Source organism: Thamnophis elegans, chromosome Z (assembly GCF_009769535.1).
Source record: "Thamnophis elegans isolate rThaEle1 chromosome Z, rThaEle1.pri, whole genome shotgun sequence".
Lineage (NCBI taxonomy): Eukaryota > Metazoa > Chordata > Lepidosauria > Squamata > Colubridae > Thamnophis > Thamnophis elegans.
The window spans coordinates 115,038,090-115,064,761 of NC_045558.1; the positions used below are offsets into that span (position 1 = coordinate 115,038,090).

Sequence of the window (26,672 nt, forward strand, 5' to 3'; positions counted from 1 at the left end):
TCAATCACTCAGATATTCCCATTCATGATTCTTGCCCAATGCCCATAAGGATAGGAATATTAGAAAAGTTAGCTCCAAAAAAAGAATTTCTTTAGGTCTTCTCTAGGGGACTGAACTTTGGCTTAATAATTATCTTCTTGTTTGTGCATCTAAATTGCTATTATTAAATATGCTATTCTCAAAATACCAATGAATGTCAATGCCCATTACAAAGACTAAGAAAAAAGATGCAGCATGTTCCTTCTCTCTTTCTCTTAAAATGTCAGGATCATTTCAAGCTGAAGAGAAACATACCAAGCTTATGAGTGAAAAAGGATTCCCCACGTCTGTTCTTGGTTAAATCAAGATTCAGACACAAAGAATCCGGATGTGTTAATGGAAAAATTGCTAATGGTTTTATCCTAAGGAATGAGAGAAGTTCTTTGAGATTTGCCCTTGTAATGGGGATGGAAAATTTATTGATCTTAATGCTACTGTTGAGTCCCCATGTGGCGTGCATAACTCACAAGTGCAGCATCTTTCATCCATATCCTCCACATCACAAGTACCATCATCCAGGAGACCTTACGGTTGGTGGAATTTCATCTCAACTTGGTTCGGTCTCTGAAAAAATCACCTTTGAAGGTTATCCCCCAGCAGCATTGCCTGGACAGTTTCTGTAAGGAACGTAATTATTTATTTATATTTTTCCTGCATTTATGATTGACAAAAAAAATAATTATAGAATTTCCATCAGAAAATAAGTTGAGGTGAAATTAAAGAGATGCTAAGAATAGCATTTTTTAATCCCCCAAACAACATATACTGTGGAAAAGAATGAAGTTATAAAAGCAAACTTCCTAAGACTGAGTATCTACCAGTATGATTCTCAGCCATTGCCATATTGCCCAGGTGATACAGTGGGGAGAAAACTTGGGAATGCTGATTACACCTCTTATTCGTTTTCTGTATAGTCCTCCTAAATAAATGTATTAAGTTGCCTTGTATCTAATAAAACAATGGCCTCCTTCAAACACACAGTAAATTCTTCTACTCCAACTAACAATACAGGAGTGTCTACAAGCCTGGCTCTGTGCTAGAAGACTGTCTACCTTTTTGAAAGGCACATGTATATATGTGTAGATTCCAGACATTCCCTGTTTTTATATCTGCAATTGTTTGCACAGATTTCTTGCAGAAATAAATATTGAATTCTTTACGCCTATACAATTGCACTTGTCTACAGATTTATTCTACATCCTCGTAACTGAGTTTTGCCATGTTAGAAGGATAGGATTACTTGTTATAGAAGGGGCTGGCATGTTAGACTATGTTAGAATGTACAAACCTCTACGATCCCCTTCTGATGTGCAATGCAACTCTCATTGTAGTGGAATTCCTAAGAATTACCAGCAAATCCTGACTTTGGCGTTTGCAATAAAGGAGATCAATGAAAACCCACAAATCTTACCCAATCTCACCCTGGGCTTCCAAATTTATGACAGCTATTGCAATGCTCAAAAGACTTATCAGGCCATCATGCTGCTCCTATCAGCAACTGAGACACTGGTCCCCAACTACTTATGTAACATCCAGAATAAAGTCATAGCTGTTATTGGAGGACTGGATGCTGAAACCTCCCTTCAAGTGGCAACTCTCTTGGATATCTATAAGATTCCACAGGTAACCTGAAGATTCTTGCATGCCAAGATCATTCTACTTTTAGTGTCCCACGTTTACAATTGAGCCTTGTTTTTTAGTGTTACATACAGTCTATTCAAGTAAATAATGTAGATGTTCATTGACTGTGAATGACTGTTAAGTATTAAACTCCCACAGGTAGAATGGACATCCTTGCATGGAATGTGATGCTACTTATGACATGGTACTTTCACAATGCAGCTTTGTTTTTCAGAGTTGAATATATTCAAATAGTAAATAGTATTCAGAGTCAAATAGTGAATAGTTCTGAACTAGAAAAATGACTCTCTCCTGAAATTTGGCATCTTTGTGTTTCAGACAAGTCTAGCCATTTTTCATCTGTATCTTAGGCTCATATTGCCCAATTATTCAATGTTTTGAAAATTATTGTATAAAGCTTAGTTTGCTGTCTCTGGATCTTGATTTGGTTTTTGTTTTAATACTTATAAATTGCAGTCTGATTAGAATAACTTCATGAAGTGAATCCCAACTTGGTAACTAAACCGTTAAACAAAAGTGGTATGCAATTTTTTTTGGTTCAACGATTTTTTCAAAACCTAATCATCTTAGAAAGCAACATGAATAATGCCCTAAATAAGTGATTCATTTAACTAGATCCATTGTATTTCATAAGCTATACAATTTATTTCTACATAGCTATTGACCAGGGACGTGCAGTCACTAGAGGCAAGGGAGGCGGGGCCTCACCAGTCTCCTCAGGGAAAGGAAAGGATTTTAAGTAATTTTCTTAAAATAATTAAAGCCAGGGTAGTTGCTACCAGATTTCAAGTCACAGTGGCTTGGTGTCTGCTCTCAGTATTAACTAGGAGGAGGCCAGAGAACTAGGGGCCTCTTTTGCATAAGGATTTTTTCACCTTTTAAGAGTTAAGCAAGGGTTAACAAGTGAAGAATTTATTATGCAAATGAGGCAAGTATTCTCTTGCATCAGGTAGAGGGCATTTTTAGAGGCTTTTTAGAGTTTTCTGGGAGCGACTAGCTCAGTCTGATAGAGCTCTGGTTTTTCAAGAGGAAAGGGCGGGGCAGGGAAAAGCAGAGTTGAAATCATCTCTGAAACAGCTGGAAAAGGTGCGTGTGTGGGGAGGGGGGAGGAATTCAAAAAGTTTGATCGGAAGGCAACAGGGAAAGGGGGGGTATGGCAGAGGAGCTGCTTTCAAGCCTTTGGAAAATATATCCAATCCAACTTCTGTGTTTGTGTTTGAGAGTGAGTGAATGAGAGAAGGATTGAAGTTCTCTGTGTGCGTGTGTCTGTTTGAGAGAGGGGGAGGGAGGGAGAGAGGGAGGAAGGAGGGGGAGGGAGAAGAAAAAGAACAGGAAAACTTATTTTGCAAGGGGGAAAAATGCTGTCACTTTAAATCGGAACTGAGCATGCCTGGCTGTGGAATTCTGGGAGTTGAAGTCCACAAGTCTAAAAACAGCCTCACCAGGGCTAAAGCTGAGCGCACGTCACTGCTATTGACAGCTAATTTGGCATGCAGGTCATCTGGAAATCACTAAATTCTTCTAGAAGCTTTCTTACTTTCTTAAATCTGGTTAATATAAATGTGTATCACTTTCCAGTTGACACCATCTCTGTTCTGAAATTGAAGAAATTTCATGATGTCTTTGACTGCCAATTGACCTTCATTGATATGTTTCTATAAATCTTGCACACCTTTGTCCTGCATAATCAAATCAAGAGTTTATTCCAGTCATAAACCAGCCTTTAAATTATATATTCCAAATGAATGCTTTAACATAAGTCTTTGGTTATCTTTACAATGAGCAGAATATATTTTGCTATCTTGGGCCTTATAGGGATGTTATTATGTTTATAATAAGTTCTTAGTGTCTGAAATGTTTTTGAAATATGGCAGAGCTGTTGTTTTTCCATGGGCTGTGATTGTATATGTGGCTAGACATTTCTTTATACAATTACATTTTCTATTCTTATATAGTGAAAGATTTTGCAACAAAATGAATTTTCATGAAGTTAGCTAATATCAAAGATCTGTAACTGAAGCTTTGTTTTACCTTCTAGAAATTTAACCTTTTAAAATGTTGCATCAACATACAAATCACTTGTTCTTCTGTGCATTTAGTCAAAACTATTGGATTTTGCATGTAGGCAAACAAGGATTATAGATCCTATTTTGATATTTGAAAATATGAAACAGCAATTACCAAGATTCTGCTCCTTGGTTTTAGATAAATTCATATCAGTAATTCCTCCAGATCTGGAGCATCACTGAATGCCATTCAGCAGACTTATAATATCTTCCATGCTATTAGACTTTCCAGAACCACTATCTCAATGGAATTCTCATATCAAGAAGGCAATGAATTCCTTTCCAGAATTCCCATCTCAGTCTGGCACTCAAGACTGTTTTCAAGGGTTGGTATAATGATTATTAATTCAATATTTGTTGATTGTTTTGAACACTCGAAAATCATATCTAGATACTGCTCTTATCTTTTCCTGTTTCTCTCAGCTCATTTATGGCTCGGCTCCAATAATGAATGATAAAACTCCAGGCCTTTCATTTTATCAGATGGTTCCTCCAGAAGAACTTCAGCATAAAGGGATTCTTTCACTACTGCTACATTTTAATTGGACATGGATTGCGATCCTCGTCATGGACAATGACCAGGGAGAAAAATTTCTAGAAACAATGGTTCCTCTGTTGTCCAAAAATGAGATTTGTGTTTCTTTCATTCAACAACTCCCCAAAATTACTGATTTCAGTAGCATTGATGTCATGATTCAGCAGGTAGCAAAAATCTATGATCGTATCATGGGTGGTGATACCAATGTACTGGTTTACGATGGAAAATCCTTTGCTCTGAGCTATTTGTTATGGATACAGTATGTTCCTAATATAGAAGAGGTGAGAAGTAAACCAAAAGGTATTGTGTGGATAATAACAGCACAGGTGGAGTTCAGTTTAAACCCTTTTCAGCGTGCTTGGGATATCAAAATAATTGATGGTGTCCTTTCCTTGAGAGTGCATTCCAATCCTCTACTAGAGTTCAGATCATTTGCTGGGAAGCAAAACCCCTTCACCGCAAAAAGAGATGGATTTATCAGACAGTTCTGGCAAGAAGCCTTTGACTGTGTATTCCCAAATGTTATGAGTGATGTGCCTGAGAATATTTGCAGTGGTACAGAGGATTTGGAAAGCCTTCCTGGGACTCTTTTTGAAATGGACATCACTGGCCACAGTTACAGTGTCTACAATGCTGTTTATGCCATAGCTCATGCTTTACATGCTCTTATATCCTCTAGAAATACTGAGAGATCAATGGTGGGTAGAGTAGAAAGAAATATTCATCATCAAGACTTCTGGCAGGTAATATCCTCATTAGGAAAAGTACTGTGACCAAGCATGATAGCAGCCTTGAATCTGTGTTTAGACTATTCCCCATGTTGTAGAATTGAAAATAAAATGCTTCAATAAGAATATCATGCTTCTTTAATTATTGATTTTCTCTGTCTTAATTATTCATTACTACCTGCCTACTATCCATTGATTTTATTGTGTCTCCTCCAATATTAGACAACTTTTAACATTAGAAAGTTTATTTTGCATCCCCCATGAATCTCACATATAATTTGTTTTTTTTTTCTATTCTTTCCATTAAACAAAAGATTGTGGAAAAGGTGCAAAACAATTCACTTAACTTTATGATCTTGATGATCTATGTGCTCCTATTTAGAATTTCCACCCATAACCAGACAAATGATACTGTGGTGATGCTGACCAGGTATCTAGGGATCTAAGAATCTGGATGGAGAGTACTGAGAGACTTTAGGTTTGACCATTTAAGACTAGCTTCTAGTTTCCTTCCAAATGCAATTCAAAGTATTGGTCATCAGTTTTAAAGCCCTGTGTGGTACAGGGCCAGGTTATCTGAAGGGCCACCCTTTCCCTGAGTACATCTATTCATCCTACCAGGTCACATAGGGTAGGAACACTCCTACTGTAGTTCCTGCCCCTAAATATTACCATCTTATGGAAACTAGAAAGCATGTCTTTTCCATGGCAGTCCCTGTCCTTTGGAACATTCTCTGCCCTGACATTTGAAAGGTCTCTGTCCTACTTGCCTTGTTTTAAATAAACAAATTATTTTAATTTATATCTTTGACTGCATCTTCTCTTTAATTGCAATACAATGAGAAGGAAGTAAAACATGACTAAATATCTACATTTCAGTTCTCTATCAGCATGGAGTCTGTAATCCAAAATTCTTGCGTTTTTATTTTCAATTTAGTTCCAATATTTTTTGAGAAGTGTGACTTTTAACAATAATGCTGGGGAACAGATCTCCTTTGATCAGAATGGAATTGTAGCAGCTGGCTTTGATATTATCAATATGATAGCTTTCCCAAACAAGTCATTTCTTAATGTGAAAGTTGGAAATGTGGACCATTTAGCTACTCCAGATAAAATATTAACCATCAACGATGAGATGATAACATGGCACCATTGGTTTAACCAGGTAGAATTTAATTATTGTCCTTGTTTCTGAATCAATAGGCTTTCTCTAATTTGATATGTAATTTTAACATATTGGACAAAAGGAAATTCTTACATAAAGTTAGTTCCACATAAGCAACTTCTAAACGTTATTGCATTATGTGCAAAACTGAACCATTTATTTTTTTAGGTGAAAGTTAGTGAGGCATCATGTTTTCATGATATAATAATATTGTAATGTAATGTAATTATGACAGTATTATTATATAATAATATTATAAGAATTTATGAGTGCATTTGTTTAATCTAAACACAAGTATATTTAACTGAGCTTTATATTGGTGTTTTTGCAATATAAAAGTCTTTTCTGAACCATTATTTTTACCCCTAAACTGGAAAAATGCCATATTTGCACCATTTCAAATATGGGCACTAGTCCAAAAGCCTCCAGATATATAAGTTTTGTCTTTAATCACCAGGTGATACCTGTTTCTGTCTGCAGTGAGAGCTGTTATCCTGGGTTCAGCAAAAAAGTGAAAGAGGGGGAGCCATTTTGCTGTTATGACTGCATCCCATGCCCAGAAGGGAGAGTTTCAACCAAGGATGGTAAGATATATTCATCTACTCCTCATTTTTTTCTATCCATAAAACAATTAATTACATGTTGATTAAAGTCAAGATGGTGTTCACTTTAAAATGTGGGGAAATTTTCTGAACCTGAAAATTAATCACTTATTCTCTCTGGAAGAGTCAAATATAAATTGACCATTAGATGATGATGATGATGATGATGATGATGATGATGATGATGATGATGATGGATAAATTGGACAACCATTTGTTTGAAATGGTATCGAGTTTCCTGTCTGAGCAGTGGGTTGGATAGAAGACCTCCAAGGTCCCTTCAACTCAATTATTCTATTCTAAATTATATTAACAAATCTCCATTCACACCCTGTGTTAGGGAAGTAGAAGAATTCTGGGTGAAATTATATTAATGTTTCATAGGTTAACACCATCTTCTACTAGACTGATTTTCTGTTTTTCAGTTGTATGCCCTCCAGAATCATTAAAAATGGCCTTTTAGATTTCATAGACAAAGAAATGTTTCTCCTGACATACATATCTTCTATTTCTATAAAACAGTATGGGCAAAAGTGTGTGTGTGTGTGTGTTTGTCTGTGTGTGTGTGTGTGTGTGTGTGTGTGTGTGTGTGTACACATGTATGCACTTATATAGACTTACTTTTTTTAGCAAATATTCTTTCAATTATCTATCTGCTCTGATCTTTTGTCATTTATGGATCACTTGCAAAAATTTGTATTAATTTTCAAATCTACATTCCTGATAGCAAAAATTCAGCAGAACTTAAATTTTTTAGCCAAAACATGGCATCATCTGCAAACAAAATTTTTCACACATTCATTTCTTAATATTCTCCAGAAAACATTTCAAGTATCTAAGGAAGATTAGCAGCATTCAATATAAAAATCAACACAATAGCAGTTATGCACCAGAACCCATCAAATTATTCAAGGGTAAAGTACTTGTCTCAGCACTATAGTGTGCCCACATCTGTACTTACCATATTTTTCATAGTATAAGAAATAAATATTTTTACCTAAAAAAAGAGTCTGAAAATCTGGGTGAGTCATACACTGAATACAGCATTTTTTGCTTCCCCAACCCCACCCCCTTCACCAAAATGGTCATGTGTAGCTTGTAGGAAGCTTTTAGAGAGCTCCTGGGATCTCGGGAGGGCAGAAATGAGCAAAAAAACAGCCATTTTTTTGCTCAATTTTAGCCCCCCCCCCAATCCCCAGGAACACTCTATATGCTTCCTAAAGGCTATTCATGCCCTTTTTAAAGAAAAACGGGCCATTTTTTGTCTGGCCCCACCCCCAGGAGCACTCTGCAAGCTCCCTAAAAGGCTATTCATGCCTCGTGGTGTGTGGGGGGGGGGGAGGAACAGGCCATTTTTGGGAGGATTGCAGAGTGCAAAAACATTTTTTTTTATTTTCCTCTTCAAAACCTTGCTGTGTCTTATACTCCAGTGCATCTTAAACTCCAAAAAATACGGTATAAGGCTGTTCCTAGGTTAGAAGCTATCCAATCCAAATGGTCAAAGTTCCTAATATGGGTTCCTTATGTTGCTCTTAATTCTCTTATCCACCTGGAATTAGGCTCTATCTCTTTAGAAGCCTATCTGAAGATTTGTCACTTCAGATATTAGTTGAGGGAATTTATTTAGGGAACATATTTGTCCACATTACCTTAATTAAAAATTATGTGTATGATAATAATATAAACTGTAACAATAATGCAAATGCAGAACATAAATGAGGATAACATATCAATCCTTTTTTTTAGATGCAAGTGAATGTTCTAGTTGCCAAGACAAATTCTATCCAAACAAGAAACATGATTTTTGTATTCCAAAAACAATTAGTTTCTTGACTTATGAAGAACCATTAGGAATCGGTTTAGCCTGTCTTGCTTTTTCTTTTTCTTTGTCTACTGTTCTTGTGCTTGGAGTATTTATGAGATACCACAACACTCCCATCGTCATAGCCAACAACCGGGATCTCTCCTATACACTCCTCATTGCCCTCCTGCTCTGCTTCCTTTCGGCACTGCTCTTCATTGGCCAACCAGGAAGATTTACCTGTCTACTCCGACAAGCTATTTTTGGTATAGTCTTTTCAGTGGCTGTTTCTTCTGTCTTGGCAAAAACCATCACGGTGGTTCTGGCTTTTATGGCCACCAAACCAGGATCCAAGATGAGTAAGTGGGTGGGGAAAAAAATATCTAATTCCATCATTGTTTCCTGCTCCCTGATTCAAGCAAGCATTTGTATTTTGTGGCTGGCAAGAGCTCCCCCCTTCCCAGATGTTGATATGATCACGGTTATTGAAGAAATTATCCTGCAATGTAATGAAGGCTCTGTGATCATGTTTTATTGTGTCCTTGGCTACATGGCTTTCCTGGCTCTTATCAGTTTCATCACAGCTTTTCTTGCCAGGAAATTACCTGACAGTTTCAATGAAGCCAAGTTCATCACCTTTAGCATGTTGGTCTTTTGTAGTGTTTGGCTGACCTTTGTCCCAGCGTACCTGAGTTCCAAAGGGAAATACATGGTGGCTGTGGAGATCTTTTCCATCTATGCTTCAGGTGCTGGGCTACTGGGCTGCATCTTTTTCCCCAAATGTTATATCATTGTGTTTAGGCCAGACTTGAACAACAAGGAGCAAATAATGAGAAAAAAAGGGTGATTAATAATCACTCTCTGTCATCCTCAGTCAAAAGTTTTTAATCTAGATTTTTGCATTTCTAAACAATATAGAATATTCATAGAAATATCCATCTGAGATCATGATTCTATAACTTTGTTCCATTTTCCAAACATTCTAAGATTTAACTAAGGGAAAAGTATGTATCTTAATTCTTTGTTTCAGTTGTTGAGACATTGACCTCTCTTTTAAGCATCTTTAAAAAAGCACATCTTTCTGAAGCACATTCAGCTAGATAATCTATGTATAGCAGCTTTAATCTTGAACATTGGCCACTGTAGTCTAAGAGTTTTTTGTTAACCTTTGGGCTGTTAGCTGCTAACCCAAAGACATTTGGGTTAGCAGATCTCCAGAGGAAATATGGTGAGTTAAAGATGAACAACGACCACAGCAAAAACCAAGAGACTTATGGTTATTCAGTTCCTTGGAATCTTTTCAGATAAAGAGAGGAATGGTGAATGCCTACATGTGCTACAGATAACTGTTCCTCACAAGTAGATCACAGGACCTGGCTGCTTAGGGATCCCAACACCCACAAAGACCCATGTACCACAGCCACAAGTGCTGCCAGCACTGAGCCCTCCCCTCATTAAATTTGACCAATTGCAGTTTAGTTAAGGGTAGCTTTCAGTGCTGAATTCAAATTAGAAGTATGTTATAGAACCTGCTGAGCTAAATTAAAATAGATGAGTACTGTATGCACCCTTTCTACATATTTTCTTTTGTACACATCAACTGACTCTAAACTGGTTTAAGAGACTTCTTAAGAATGAGTCGCTGACAATAGCTGCCATGGCATTCAACCCTGTGTATAAGCTACTATTTCTTATGATTGGATAATTCCATACTACTGAGCCCTCTTTACGTTTCCAAGAAATCTGTGCTCTTCTTGTGTATACGTGTTCCTGGTTATATTGATTTTGTATATACTGCTTGAAATCACAGCAGGGTAAAATTCAGTTCTGCAAACAATCTTCACATTTAAACATTCCTTACAGCCACATGAATGCCAGTTAAGCACATGAATGCCAGTCACAACTAGCTTACAACAAGCAGAATTGTTGTAAACCAGCAGCAAAATTCTAAGTCACAAGCATTTTATTTTCCAACTTAGCGTCTGTGTCACTCTGCTTAACAATAGAAGAGAAAGTAAGATCATATGTCTGCTTTACTCACATGATTTCCACTTGGTGACAAAGTTTCCTATCCCGATTGAATGGCTAAATGGGAATTACATGTATATTCAAAGGATTTAGGGCAGGGGTCTCAAACTCAATTTCATTGAGGACCATATCAGGGTTGTGTTTGATCTCAGGGGGGTGGGGCAAAGGTGGACGTGGCCAGTTTGGGCATGAACAGCTCAACCTCACTCATGTCTGGCATGCCTGTGGTAGTCCAATGCTCATCTAGCAAAAAGGACTCCCAAGCTCCATGTTTGGCTGCAACGGCTTCCTGCAACCTTGTGACAGTAAAAACGGAGCTCGGGAAGGGCCCTTATATAAAAGTTTTCCTTTAGATGAAAACTTTTATATGAAAATATTTGTTTTCTTATATAAAATCAAAGTTCCATGATTTTTCCAGTTGTTTGTCCATTCGTATCCCTCCCCCCCCCGCCAAAAGGCTCTTGTTTTAGGTGTAGTTTAATCTCTAAACTTCTCTGAATTAATATGTTTTCATATCCAAAATTGGATATTACACATCCATCAGATATAACATGTCCATATATGTTGTTCACACATTCAACGAAGATTCAAAGCATCTTTATAAATTGCTTTAGTATCAAATAAAATGGATCTTTAAATAAAATTTCTTTTTAAAGATAGAATAAAATATACATTTGAGCCACATATTTTATTATTTATTTATTTTTTAAATCTTTATGCCACCCATCTCCTCGATAAAGCAATTCTGAATAGGTTACAAATCATAAAATAATTAATTAAAATAATTAAAAATGTAAGGTTATGCAAATTATTTAAAAAAAAACTATGCAAAAACCAGGAACCAAAGCACAGATGGTACAGGGATAGATCTTATCCCCTCAACCCCTTCCAATGGTCAGAGTTTCCCTCACAGGCCCTAGCCAACTGGCAAAACCAAATTTTTGGTCTTCTGGAAGTCCAAAAGAATAATATAAAATTCCAGCCACTTTCTTGGCTCCAAAGCCTGATCTCCAGAGCCAAAACCTGGTTAGATATAGAGGGAGATATCTTATCTTGGAAACATGCCCTTCTGGGTTTTGACTGAATTGTGAGCCGCCCTGAGTCCCCTCAGGGAAAAGGGCGGCATACAAATAAAGTAAATGAAAAATGAAATGAAATGACTGTGAGAATATCCTCAGCTCCACTGCCAATATGGGGTTGTATATATGCTGGACTGCATTGACTCGAGAGTGGGATGGAGGGAAATGATTTACAATTGTTAACCTTTCTCTGTGGGCAGCACCAGTTTGTGTTATGGAGGGGGGAGTACATCCTTAGATCCATTGGGGGAATCCTTAGGTCTCTCTAGTAAGACTGGCCTCCTATTTATCATCTATTTGAAACTACTGCCTGATAGAATGGGCTTTTGCTTCATTAACCTGTTAAAGGTATCAAACTGAGTCCTGCTCTTTGGAACATCTTGTCCCCTGGGTGAAATCTACTCTCACCCTCCTGACCTTCTGTAAGGGCCTGAGGATCTGGCTTGAGACCCTAATGGGAAAGTATCATGCTGTAGGATGTTGCTGGACCATTGGCAGATCCTACCTGCCATAATGTATGTGTCTATGTGTGCAAACATACACATACACACCACACACACACACACACACACACACAATTTTGTTTTATTTTTTAAACTTGCACCTCTATAACTGTCTGGTTTGGCTCTGCAACCAAACAAGACAGACACAGACTTCAACGGATAATTAGAACTGCAGAAAAAACCAATTGCTACCAACCTGCCTTCCATTTAGGATCTGTATACTGCAGGAGTCAAAAAGAGGGTTGTGAAAATATCTACAGACCCCTCACATCCTGGACATAAATTGTTTCAACTTCTATGCTCAAAATGACATTATAGGGCACTGCACACCAGAACAACTAGACACAAGGACAATTTTTCCCCGAATGCCATTACCCTGCTAAACAACTAATTCCCACAACATTATCAAACTATTTACTAATACTATATTACTATTATTCTTCTCATCCTTCCTAGTACCTATCTCTTTCCACTTACGATTATAAACATGTTGCTTGTATCTTTACAATTTATATTGTTTTATTTGTTTTCTAGTAGGATTTGATTGCTTATTAGTAACATATGACTATCACTATCTTATGATTTTTGCTGAATGTATTCTATTTCATTTGTGTACACTGACAGCATATGCATCAAAGATAAGTTCCTTGTGTGTTCACACTTGGCCAATAAAGAATTCTGTTCTGTTCTGTTCTGTTCTACTCTATTCTATTCTATTCTATTCTATTCTATTCTATGCTGCCCAGAGTTAAATAAATGAAACACTAAGCAAATGATGCTGCTTAGATACTTGGTCAATGCTTGGAAGCTATAAGAGCCTTAATTTGGGGAGGGGGGACAACTGCAACTCACCCCTTGCAAAATACAGTATCTGTGCTTTTATGTCACCCTTGGGGTCAGGAAATGTGACATTTCTGAACTTGGACAGGCTTTTAGTGCACTCATGTCCTAACAGATACCTGAACAGGCAAATTAAAAATATTCCACTGGAAAGAAGGTCTAATGGGATGGGGTGAGAAGGAACTCTGTTTACATTTCACTGACAAAAATTGAGTGAAAAGCTGTAAAAATGTGTACTTGGGCCTCCCTGTATATGAAACTTTTATCAGCATTAGAAAGACTGACAATCTCTATGGTATTCTTTCCCCATTCTCTCCACTCTGATGCATTGCAATGATGCATATGAATCCCCACAATACCCATAGAATTCAGATTCTTCCTGAGGTTTACAAAGTCCATTCTGATCTATTTATAGATATTTTATACACAGTAACGTGTCCTCAACTGTACTAGCTGAAAAGGTCATTGTCAATAGATTAAAAAAGATTAGTTTTTAGTGAATGTCCTTGGTAAATCCTTGTTCGCTTGCCATAATTGCATGCCAGTGAATGAAATTTAAAGTAATTGGGTTTTTTAATGGCTAAAAATCAAAGTTATCAAGCTGATAGCCCATATTTCATGTTTAAAGTAGTCACTACATCAGGAAAATAATTTCTGATGGTAGAATTTAAGGCAAATCTTTAGCTTAAAGGGTTCTATCAGAACACTCAAAATGTTACTTTCTTGGGTCTGTCTGCATCTCCACAAATATTTGGAGCTCAGTTTTGAAAAAAATTAAGCAATCATTTGGACTGAATGGTTTAGAAATCTGTGCCTTCTATTCATTTTTAAGCAGACATTACTCATATTTATACTATTATATATAATAGGTGGTCCCTTATTTACGTAAAGTTTAGGTTTAGTCATGCTAACTTCTTTGATATTCCAAGACTTACCCATATCAGCAACCCAACTTTAAATACCACATCAAAAAACTCATAAATGCCTTACCCACAAATTGTGGCATCATCATTTTGTTCACAATCACCGTCAAACAATAAGTCAACTTTGAAAACATGATTTCTTCAGATCTCCTCTAAAGAACTGAACTCAGACTTAATAGTTACCTTCTGGTTCATTCACTTAAATTACTCTTATTAATTCTGTGGTTTCTTAAAATCCCACTGAATCTCAGTGCCCATTAGAAAGAATAATAAAAAGACAAATGTAGGCTATTCCTACTCTTTCTCTTAAATTATTAATACCATTTAGAGCTGCAAAAAAATTTTGGCAGGGTTGTTAAGGATTCCCAAGTCTGATCTAGTATATAACAGGAATAAAACTTAGGATGTTTAATTTCAAAAACACTAATGGCTTTATTCTAGTAATAAGAAGGGTTCTTTGAGATTTGGAAATGTAATAAGGGGTTTCTTTGACCTTTTGCCCTTGAAATGGAGAGAGAAATTTTATTGGTCTTTATGCTAGTGCTAAGTCCTCGTGTGGTGTACATGACTCATAGATGCAGCATCTTTCATTCATATCTTCCATATCACAAGTATCCTAATCCAGGAGACATAATGGTTGGTGGAATTTCATCTGAAGTTGGTCCAGTCTTTGAAAGAGTCACCTTTGAAGTTCACCTCCCACCAGTATTGCCTGGGCAGTTTGTGTAAGGAATATAGTTATTGTTTGTTCATGTTGTCCTGTCTTTTTGATTGCTAAAATAATATTTCCATCTAAAAATAATAGCTGATTGTCTAGGTGAAATTAAGGAGATGCTAAGAACAGAATTCTTTTATCACTCAGGCAACATATAATGTGGGGAAAAACCAAAATAGATAAAGCAAACTTCTTTACAACTGAGTATCTACAGGTGGACTTCTACTTCTAGTGATTTCTACACAGCCTGGGCAATACTATGGGACATGGAATGCTGATTTAGAGCACTTTTGCATTTTTCTATATATACATTAAGTTGCTTTATATCTAATAAAAACACAACTTCTTCAAACACACTTCAGGAATTTCTAACAATACAGGGGTGTCTTCAAGCTTGACTCTTTGCCAGATGACTTTCCTTTTGAAAACCACATTATACGTGTGGATTTCAGACATTCCCTGTGTTTTAGGTCTTAAATTATTTCCACAGTTTTCCTGCCAAAATGTATGTGTTTTGACAATGAATGTTGAATTCCTTATCATATATCCCTGATACTTATCTGCCTATTGATTCTACAGCCCAATAGCTGTTAGTTTTCTGTATTCAAAACATAGGATTAATTGATGGGACTGGCCTGTTATACTGTAACTATTGATTAGAATGAAAATGCTGGTAGAATATCATTCTGATGTGTAATGCAATTCTCATTGTAGTGGAGTTCCTAAGAATTACCAACACATCCTGGCGTTGGCATTTGCAGTAAAGGATATCAATGAAAACACACAAATCTTACTTCGGCATGCCTTTAAGTGCCAGCTTGCCTTCCGGGTGTCCTGGCTCCATCTGAGATGCTTCTCGCCGCCATCGCGTTCCACCGCCTTGCCCTCCCACCTCCTCCGACAAACAATCCTGCTGCCCCACCCACCCCCGCCCGACCTGCTCCCTGCCTGGACTCACCGCTCTCCTCCTCCCCACTCGATGCTGGGCTTTAAAGGGGTCTCCCCTCCCCAGCCAGCCAGCCCACCCAGCCAATTCCTCCCACCACCACCGTGTCCAACAGGCCAGGTGTCTCGTGTTTATGGCGGACATAAATGCGAGACGCCTGGCCTGTTGAAACACAGTGGCGAGAACGTCCCTGCCGCTTCCGTGCTCCGCCGCCTCGCCCCCCTGCCTCCTCCGACCCCACCGCTATGAAGAAAGAAAAAACACACACACAAACCTCACAATAAAAATTAAATTTTTTATTAAATTACAAATTACAAATTAAATTACAATAAATTTGAATCCCCCCCTCCCTCCGTCCGATCCACTTTTTCCAGCTGTGGAAACTCTCTCAACTCTCCTCTTGTCCGCCCAACGTAAGCGTGCTCAACGTAAGCGTGCTCTTAAGGCATGATTCGCTGCTCCCCGATCAGGAGGCGGGAGAATCAGTGCCTCTTTTGCATATGAAAGTTTTCGCTTGTTAACTCCTCCTTAACTTTTAAAAGGCGAACAATTCCTTAGGCAAAAGAGGCCCCGAGTTCTCTGGCCTCCTCCCATAGTTAACACTGAGAGCAGACACCAAGCCACTGTGACTTTGAATCTGGTAGCAACTACCCTGGCTTTAATTATTTAAAAAATATTATTTAAAATTCTTCCTTTCCCCCAGGAGACTGGTGAGGCCCCGCCTTCCCTGCCTCTAGTGACTGCATGTCCCTGGTAATGGGAGCTAATGTAACATGCTATTACACAGCTATGCGTTTATATGTTTATAAATTATATGTTTACTGCTATGAAAATGTTATCTAGATATTTCTGTTATGTCCTTTTTCTATTTTTCTCTAGCTCATTTATGGTTCTGCTCCAATAATGAATGATAAAACCCCTGGCCTTTCCTTTTATCAGATGATTCCTCTAGAAGAACTTCAGCATAACGGAATTGTCTCTCTGCTCCTGCATTTTAACTGGACATAGATAGGGATCCTTATTATGGATATTGATAAGGGAGGACAATTTGTAGAAAGTATAATTCCTCTTTTTTCCAAATTTAAGTGTTTGTGTTTCTTTCATTGAAAAATTTCACAAACTGATTTCAGTAGACTTGATAGCATGCTTCACCAGGGGTCAAAAATCTATGATCATGTCATGGGTGGTAAAGTTAATGCACTGGTGTTCAATGGAGAATCCTTTGTAATGGGCTATTTGTTATGGCTGCAGTATATTCCTAACATAGAAGAGGTGAGAAGTTAACCAAAAGGCAATGTTTGGATAATGACAGCACAGATGGAGTTCAGTTTAATCTCTTTCCAGTGAATTTAGGATATCAAAATAATCGATGGTGGCCTTTCCTTCACAGTACATTCTACTGCTCTACCAAAGTTCAGATTATTTTCTGGGGAACAAAATCCCTTCAGTGTAAAGAAATATGGATTTATCAGACAGTTCTGGCAAGAAGACTTTGACTGTGTATTCCCAAATTTTGTTATGAGTGATGTGCCTGAGAATATTTGCAGTGGTACAGAGAATTTGGTAAATCTTCCTGGACCCTTTTTTAAAATGGACATGATTGGCCACAGCTACAGCATCTACAATGCTATTTTTGCCATAGCTCATGTATTACATGCTATGTCCTGCTCTAGAAATACTGAGAGATGAATTTTTGATAGAATAGGAAGGAAGATTCATAGTGAAGATTTCTAGCCGGTAATATTCTTATTAGTAAAAATACTATGAAAATTTGATCTCAACTGGGAGAGATATATTTTGACTATATTCCTGTATCCTAGAATGGGAAAAAAATCAGTCAGAATGCTATGGTTCTTTAATTATTGATAATCTTTACCTTAATTATTATTACATTACAATAGTCCTTTGATTTTTGCATATATATATATATATATATATATAATATATATATATAATATATATATATATAGTGTGTGTGTGTGTATATATATATATATATATGTTGTATTTGTGCTGATAAATAAATAAAGGGAGACTATATAGATCTATTTCAAGGTATTTAGCTCTCATCAGCTAGCCATACCCTTACTGGGATTCGAACCTGGGCTGTATTACATATTAGGCAGATGTGTTAACCATAAGCCACAAGGTTCTCCTCCTTTATCAGCTGAGCCAGGGAAATATGTATTTAGTATTTGGCATACCGGGGGTTGTGACACTAAATACATACATACATACATACATACATACATACATACATACATACATACATACATACATACATACACACACTTAGTGTCACAACCCCTGGACAACTTCCTCACATATTTCAACAGCCTACACCCCAAAATACAATTCACTATGGAAATAGAAGCAAATAACCAATTTCCCTTTCTGGACATCCTAATCTACAAAAAACCCAATGGCTCCCTAGGACACATCATCTACTGGAAAAAAAAAAAAACACCGACCGCTACTTAAATGCAATCCCATTACCACCCTGCACAGATCAACTCTGTAGCCAAGACGCTAATCTCCAGAACTAAATGCCTAGCTGACAAAGACCACCTGAAAACTGAATTACACACTCTCACAAATGTATTAATCTCCAACAGATTCCAAAGAAAAACAATTGCCAACCTAATCCAAAGGGAGACTGCCCCCCAAAACCGAGACACAGAACAGGACAACAGCATCACTCTCCTCCCTTACATCAAAGGCACTACAAATAAAATCAGCAAAATTCTCCACAAGCACAATATCAAGACAGGCTTCAGCACTGAGCGAAAAATAGCCAGCATCTTAAGAAACCCCAAAGACACGATCCAGCTAGAAAACCAAGGAGTCTACGAAAGAAATGTAAATGCCAATTGTTCTCTTGGCTACAACTCTGCATCATCTAGCACTACAGGTGGGTCAGAATTATCTCCTGTATAGTTCATCCCCTACTCCTACATTCTCAGTACTAGAGAAAACTGCACTTGCAACTATGGCAACCACAATATAGTACATTGTCTACTATAGCCTAGGAGCTCTGTGTTAGCCTTTAAACCAAGGCTGTCAAACTCCTGGCCCATGGGCCAGATGCCGGTTTAGTGAAGGAGGGAAAGCCCCAATACATCACATGATGCTACCGTGACATGAGTTTGACACACCTGTTTTAGACTGTTAACTGCTTAATTATCCAATTTACATAAACTTTGCCAGTGGTGAGATACAAAAATTTTTACTACCAGTTTTGTGGGCATGGTGTGGCTTGGTGGACATGACTTGGTGGGCATGGTAGGGGAAGGATACTGTAAAATCTCCATTCCCACCCTACAGATTGGCAAGGCTACTCTGAAAGGGGCAGCCCTGCTCCTCCTAATGAGTACCACCAGTATTTGATGATGGAGTATTTCTATTAACTCTAAATGGTTGTTTGCCCTGTTTTGGACAACTACAGATCTATCACCAACATTCCTTTTCTTTGAGAAGTTATGGAGAAAGTGATGGCCTTTCAGCTGCAAAGGTCCCTAGAAAAAGTAGATTTGAGCTTCTTGCAATCATGGTTTTTATGAGGCTACAGTAAAGGAACTATATCAACCTTAGAGAGATCAGGATCAGTGATCTTCTTAATCTCTCAGCTTTCATAAGAATACTATCCAAGTGCCCAGAATCTTGAAACTCCTTCTGAGCTTTTCAAAATCCAATCTGATATAGTTATAGACGTTTTCAACAGATTATTTTCCCTAAACTGTACTGGCAGGAAATTGTCTTTGTCAGGTAACAAGATTACTTATATTATTAAAGGTTTCTATTCCATTGGAACAGTTGCTTTTTTTCATTTTGAACATCTAAAAGGCTGACTTATAAAATAGATATCCCTTTTTTTAAAAAAAAAATTTGATTTGGACTGAATAATTTAAAACTCCATCCCATTTATTCCTCTTTAAACAGTAATGATTCCTATTTATACTGATATAAATCATTTAGTGGTGTCTCGTTTAAGTCAATTTCAGATCTGACCATGCTAACTTCTTTAATATTCCAAGGTTGGCCCATATTATTAGCATTTCAGTTTCAGAATATATTCTCAAACAAACACATAAAATCTCAAGCACGATTTCTGGGCATAATTTCTTTACCCACCATCACCATCAAACAGTCACCAGAATATGAATGTGCCTTTTAGTCACTCAGATGTTCCCCATTCATGATTAATCCTAGTTCCTATCAGAGTAGGAGAGAAAAAACAACATAATTTCTGCAGGACTTGCCTAGAGGGAATTGAACTCCGATTTAATAAATCACCTTCTTGTTTGTGCATCTAAAGTACTATTTTTAATTCTTCTTTTTCTCAAAGACCCACTGAATCTCAGTGTTCATTAGAAAGATGAATAATAAAGATTAATGTATGGTGTTACTTCTCTCTCTTTCTCTTAAAATATCAATACCATTCAGAGCTAGAGAGACACATGTCAGGCTTAGGGATGTGTAAGAATCACTAAGTCTGATCCTAGATAAATTCGTGTTATACAATGTTATTCCAAACAATGCTAATGGTCTTGATATAAGAACAAACACAGCATCTTTGAAATCTGTTGTTATAATAGGGATGGCAACTCTATTGGTTGGCTGCTAGTGCTGCTCCCTCATGTGGGGTGCAAAACTCAAAGGTGTGGCATTTTTCATCCATATCCTCCATATCACAAATATGATCAACCAAGAGACGTTATGATGGGGGGGATTTATTCTGAAATTGCTCCAATCTCAGATGAAGTCATCTTTCAAGAACACCCCCTTCCAATATTACCTGAACAACATATATAAGGAATGGAATTGCTACTCTTGTTATATATTTTCATAAACTTCTGATTGCTGAAATAATCCATTATAGATGATTGACAGGGGTCAGTATAAGTGGATGGTAAGAAAAGCATTCTTTTCTCAATCAGAGAACATTTTCTATGGATTTATGGGGAATGGGAAAGCCCATCATTATGCTGATATTCTGTGTTAGCACACTTCTCAAATCAGAGCACTTTTGCTGTGCTGCTTGGGGAATACTCCTTGGTGACATACGCATAGTTCAGTATCACACAGGAGGACTGATTTAAAGCTCTTTTACCTTTTTGTTGTTTGTCCTCTGTAAAATTCTCTGCACAATTATCCTTCCAAAATGTCTGACAATAAATATTACTGAAGCACATTCAGCTGTAGATATGTTCTTATTAATTCAAATACAGAAGGAAATCACTTATAGCAGCATATATAAGGGATAAATTGGTGAAACTAGCCTGATAAATTCCCCTTGTGTATAACTATTGATGAGAATGTAAGAATTCACACCCTGGCTTTGCATTTGCAGTAAAGGAAATCAATGATAACTCACAAATCCTACCCAATCTCACCTTGGGCTTCCATATTTATGATAGCTGTAACAATGCCAGAAGGACTTATCAAGCCACCATGCTAATTCTATCAGCAACTGAGAGACTGAGCCGCAACTATCTATGTAACCTCCAGAGTAATCTCATAGGTCTTTTTGGAGGACTGGTGCCCAAATCTCCCTTTCTGTAGCAACTATCTTGGATATCTATAAGATTCTACAAGTAAAGCATCTTTTCAATATAAATTTCATGCTACATAGTTTTACAAGGCAACTTCATATTGGAATGTTAAATATATTCAAGTTGCATAGATGAAAATTTATTCTCCTGAAATTTCTAGAGTCAGATATTCAGAAATGATCCATGCAGCTCGCAAAATCTTCCAGGACTCCTTTAAAAAGTAAGTAAACATAAAGTAAAAGTAAAATAATTTCAAAAAAATAATTTCAAAAAGTAAAAGTAAAATAATTTCAAGAATCTATCATGTTCAGGTTTCCTGGACTGTCCCGCCTATTTAAAAAGCTTGTTGGAAAAACATTCTGGGAATAAAACTGGTTATTCTGATTAATGTTTACAGTGTTTATTGCATAGATAGGAGGGAATGCTAATAAGCAACAGGCATGAAACTAATAGCGAGAAAATCTCAAAATGTTTACCAGGGAAGAGACAAGTGGCAGAAGGAGAACAACATTATTGTTTCAGTACAGAGAATGCAGGAGGAATAGAAAGAAATTAAGTGAACCAGTAACCTATTCTACAAGTCAACGAGGGGAGATGAGAAAAAAAGGATATGGACTGTAAAAAGAAACCATTGCACAAGAAAACACCAATCAGATTTCAGAAAAGAAAAGGAGACTTACTCAGAAGTATTGAAGGAAAGTTGTAACTCTTCAGAGAAACTGAAAAGTTAAAAAGCGCACTAGTTCTCCAAGTCAACTTGGATCATTAAAAAGTTTTATTTCACTAGCTGATAAGCCAGCACTGTCCAGGTATTTATTTATCCCAACCCTCCTTCCATGAACATTGCCACAATTTATAATGTTGGATTTTCCCCCTTACCAGAGGAGCCCCCTTGTGGAATACTGTGAAGCTGTTACCAACTCCACAGCGTTGTACAGTAGAAGCGATTTACTGCAACTGAAAGAGAGTTGGAAGTCAATGCTTTTCTTTTCTTTTTCACTATCTTTCCTCACTTCCCTTCCCTCTTTCCCTTCCCTCCTCATTGTTCTTTTATTTCCTTTTGTATTTTATAATACTTAATAACTTAATAAAAATGTTTGTCAAATAAAAAGAATTTACTGCTTTGGTTTGGATGAGATCAGGTTCCATAATATTCAATTGAAGATTCCTCCTCATCCATAGCAACACTGAAAGGCAACTCAACAAACCTTTCTTCTTGTTCTGCCTTCTAGAACTATAAAATATAGGTGCCTTTTAAAGATGATTCATTTTCTTCTACAGAAAGAGAAGTCTTCCCATAAAGTATCAGGACATTGGATCTCAACATAGCCTCTGACTGAAGAAGTATTTCCATCACCCTTGATGGAGTTGTAATATGACTCAGGATCATGAGGATCTAATCAAGATATATGATTGTTTTGGATAACTATGGAACTATCTCTAACATTCCTTTCCTTGAAAAAGTTGTGGACAAACTGATTGCCCACAACCACAAAAGCCCCTAGAGAAGCAGGTTAATTGAACATCTTGCAGTTAGAGTTATGAGATGATTCAGTAAAGGAACTACCTCACACTTGCACAGACCAGAATCAGAGGAGTACAACTTTCCCAGTCCATATTTATCTCTCTGTTTTCATGAGAATCCTTATTCAGTACTCAATACAATACAATAGCAGAGTTGGAGTGGACCTTGGAAGTCTTCTAGTCCAACCCCATGCCTAGGCAGGAAGCTCTATACGGTTTCAGACAAATGGCTATCCAACATCTTCTTAAAGACTTCCAGTGTTGGGGCATTCACAACTACTGAAGGCAAAATGTTCCACTGATTAATTGTTCTAACTGTTGGGAAATTTCTCCTCAGTTCTAAGTTGCTTCTCTCCTTGATCAGTTTCCACCCATTGCTTCTTGTTCTACCCTCAGATGCCTTGGAGAATAGTTTGACTTCCTCTTCTTTGTGGCAACCCCTGAGATATTGGAACACTGCTATCATGTCCTTCTTTTCATTAAACTAGACATACCCAGTTCCTGCAACCATTCTTCATATGTTTTAGTCTCCCCTAATCATCTTTGTTGCTCTTCTCTGCACTCTTTCTAGAGTCTCCACATCGTTTCTACATCGTGGTGACCAAAACTGAATGCAGTATTCCAAGTGTGACCTTACCAAGGCATTATAAAGTGGTATTAACACTTCACATGATCTTGATTCTATCCCTCTGTTTATGCAGCCTAGAACTGTGTTGTCTTTTTTGGCAGCTGCTGCACACTGCTGGCTCATATTTAAATGGTTGTCCACTAGAATTCCAAGATCCCTCTCATAGTTACTACTATTGAGCAAGGTACCACCTATACTGTACCTGTGCATTTCGTTTTTCTTGCCTAAATGTAGAACTTTACTCTTTTCACCATTGAATTTCATTTTATTAGATAATGCCCAATGTTCACGTTTGTCAAGATCCTTCAGTATCTTAAGCCTGTCTTCTGGAGTGTTGGCTATTTCTGGCAGCTTGGTATCATCTGCAAATTTGATGAGTTCCCCATTTATTCCCTCATCCAAATCATTGATGAAGATTTTGAAGAGTACTGGGCCTAAAACAGAGCCTTGGGGTACTCCACTGCATACTTTCCTCCATGTAGATGCAGTTCCATTGAGGACTAAATGTTGAGTGCGGTTGGTCAGCCAGTTACAAATCGATCTGGTGGTGATACTGTCAAACCCACATTCTTCTACTTTATCTAGTAGTAGGTTATGGTCTACGTTATCAAATGCCTTACTGAAGTCCAAGTAAACTATATCGATGGCATTCCTCTGGTCCACTAATTTTGTCGCTTTGTCAAAGAATGCAATAAGATTAGTCTGGCATGATCTGTTTTTGACAAACCCATGTTGGCTTTTGGCTATTACTTTGTTTACTTCTAGGTGTTCGGTAATTCATTGCTTGATTATCTTTTCCAGAATCTTTCCTAGTATTGAGGTCAGGCTGATAGGTCTGTAGTTTCCTGGATTTATTTTTTTTTCCTTTTTTGAAGATGGGAATCACCTCAGCTCTTTTCCAATCCTTTGGCAGTCACCCGGTGCTCCAGAATCTCTGAACGTTATAGTTCAGTGGTTCTGAGATCTTAATGACTTCAGGTTTCTACTGAGCATCTCAAACTCCATTCTGATAGGGTGATAGCAATTTTACACAAAAGCATCTCTTCTAAATTGTATCGTAGTGCCATTAAATGTTCCTGGTAATTCCTGTTCACTTGCCAAGTTGGGGTGGGGAGGAGGATGAAGGGTTTTTTCCCACTTTTTGTCATTATGAATATTTAAAAGTAACTAACTTTTCATATATAAAGTAGTCTCACAGCAAGGACACCCAAAACTGATTATGCAAGAAAATGATCAAGTAGTCATCTGGACTGAATTGTTCATGACTCCATACATTTTATTCCCATGAAAGGAACAATGCTTTCTATTTTCACTAAAGTGACCCCACATTTACATAAAATGGAGTTCTGGCCATGCTGATTTCTTTGATCATCCAAAGTTGTCACCTATTATCAAAATGGCAGCTGCAAAACATATCTTCAAATTAGTTTACGAAGTTCTGAAGCAGATCTCTTGGCATCACCACTATCAAACTTTCCTTAAAATATTAATGACATTTTACCACTCAAATATTCCCGTTCCTGATCCTTGCCAAATGTCGTACTTCCTATAATAATAATAGGAGAGAAAACGAAATAGTTATATACAAAAAATGGTTTCTTCGGGACTTCTCTACGGAACTGAATTCTGACTTAATAATTACCTTCTTGTTTGTATATCTAAATTGCTATTTTTCAATTCTGCTCCGGCTTGAAATACCACTAAATTTCAGGCTCCTTTAGGAAAAGAAAGACTGATGTAACATGTTGACTCTCCCCCCTTTCTCTTAAAATATCAATAATATTTAAAGTAAGAGAGAGATATGGCAGGCTTATGGATAGGTAAGGATAGCCAAGTCTAATCTTTGAAGAGCTTCAATTCATGGTAGACACTGTTGACTACTAATGATCATGATGTACAAATAATTAAAGCCTCTGTGAAATCTGTCCTTTTGATGTGGGTGGCAACTCTACTAGTCTGGCTGCTAGTGCTGCTCCCTCACATGGGGTGCAAAACTCACATATGCAGCATTCTTCATCTATATCCACCATCTCACAAGTCTCATCAGCCAGGAGATCTTATGGTGGGAGCCATTTCTTCTCAACTTGCTCCCATCTCGGATGAAGTCACCTTCGAAGAATACCCCCCACCAGTGCTACAGCATTTGTAAGGAACAAATTACTGCTATTGTTTTATATTTTATACATTTCTAATGTCTGAAATAATCCATCATATCACTGTCATCAAAGAATAATAGATGATTGACTGGAGTTAATATCAGTAGATGCTAACAAACATGCTCTTTTCTCAACCACGAGACATAATTTGTGGACTTATGGTGAATGGAGAAGCCCATCTATGTGGTGATGCTCAATGTTTAAATCACACTTCCCAAATCAGGGCATTGTCACATGGATGGGATTCCAATCTTCCATTATTCTCCACTATTGCCATCTGATTGGAGAGCACTTTGTGCTGACAAACACTCAGCTAAGGATTACACAGATTGAGGAATGTTGATTTAAAGTTCTTTTGTTTTTTTTTTCATTGTCTTCCTGAATAAGCAAGTTCATTGTTGCCTTATATCTAAACAATAACCCATCAAATTCTAATCCATAACACAGTCATTGCCTGACTCAAAAGGAAAATTATTCAAAGAATGTCAAACAAAGGGCCTGACTCTTTGCCAAATATCTGACTATATTTCTTTTGGGAAGACAAAAAACATACATGATATATGTGGATTCCAGATATTCACTATGCCCTGTGTTTGAAATTCTTTGCACAAGTTTCCTTTTGAAATGTCTGTGTTATGCATATATTAATTCAGATACAGAAGGGACATCATTTATACTAACAGAGATATGAGACAACTTGATGAAACTACCTACTGAATTTATTTATTTGTATAACTACTGATTAGAATATAAGAACTGGTAAAATATACTTCTGACAGGGAACTCTCGTTGTAGTGGTGTTCCAAAGAATTACCAGCACATCCTGGCTTTGGCATTTGCAGTAAAGGAAATCAATGAAAACACACAAATCCTATCCAATCTCACCCTGGGCTTCAATATTTATGATAGTTATAACAATGCTCAAAAAACCTATCACACCACTATGCTACTACTATCAGCAATTGAGAGACTGGTCTCCAACTATCTATGTAACATCCGGAATGTCATAAGTATTATTGGAGGACTGGATGCACAAATCTCCTTTTTTGTGGCTACTATTGTAGATATCTATAAGATTCCACAGGTAAGATATCCATATAAATTTCATGCTAGTTTTATTGTCCTATTTTCACAAGACAATTTAATATTGCAATTTTAAGTATACTCAAGTAGCACAGATGAAAAAAAACTTCTGAAA

The 26,672-nt window shown here is 37.2% G+C and overlaps 1 protein-coding gene across 1 annotated transcript; it reads left to right on the forward strand.

Annotated features, from left to right (window-relative positions):
- Nucleotides 1-467: 467 nt before the first annotated feature.
- LOC116521584 (vomeronasal type-2 receptor 26-like) lies at nt 468-9,427 on the forward strand. Its single transcript, XM_032236241.1, has 6 exons — nt 468-658; nt 1,167-1,662; nt 4,170-5,027; nt 5,950-6,177; nt 6,635-6,761; nt 8,526-9,427. The coding sequence occupies exons 1-6, from the start codon at nt 468-470 to the stop codon at nt 9,425-9,427; spliced, it is 2,802 nt and encodes a 933-aa protein (XP_032092132.1).
- The last annotated feature ends 17,245 nt before the right edge of the window (nt 9,428-26,672 follow it).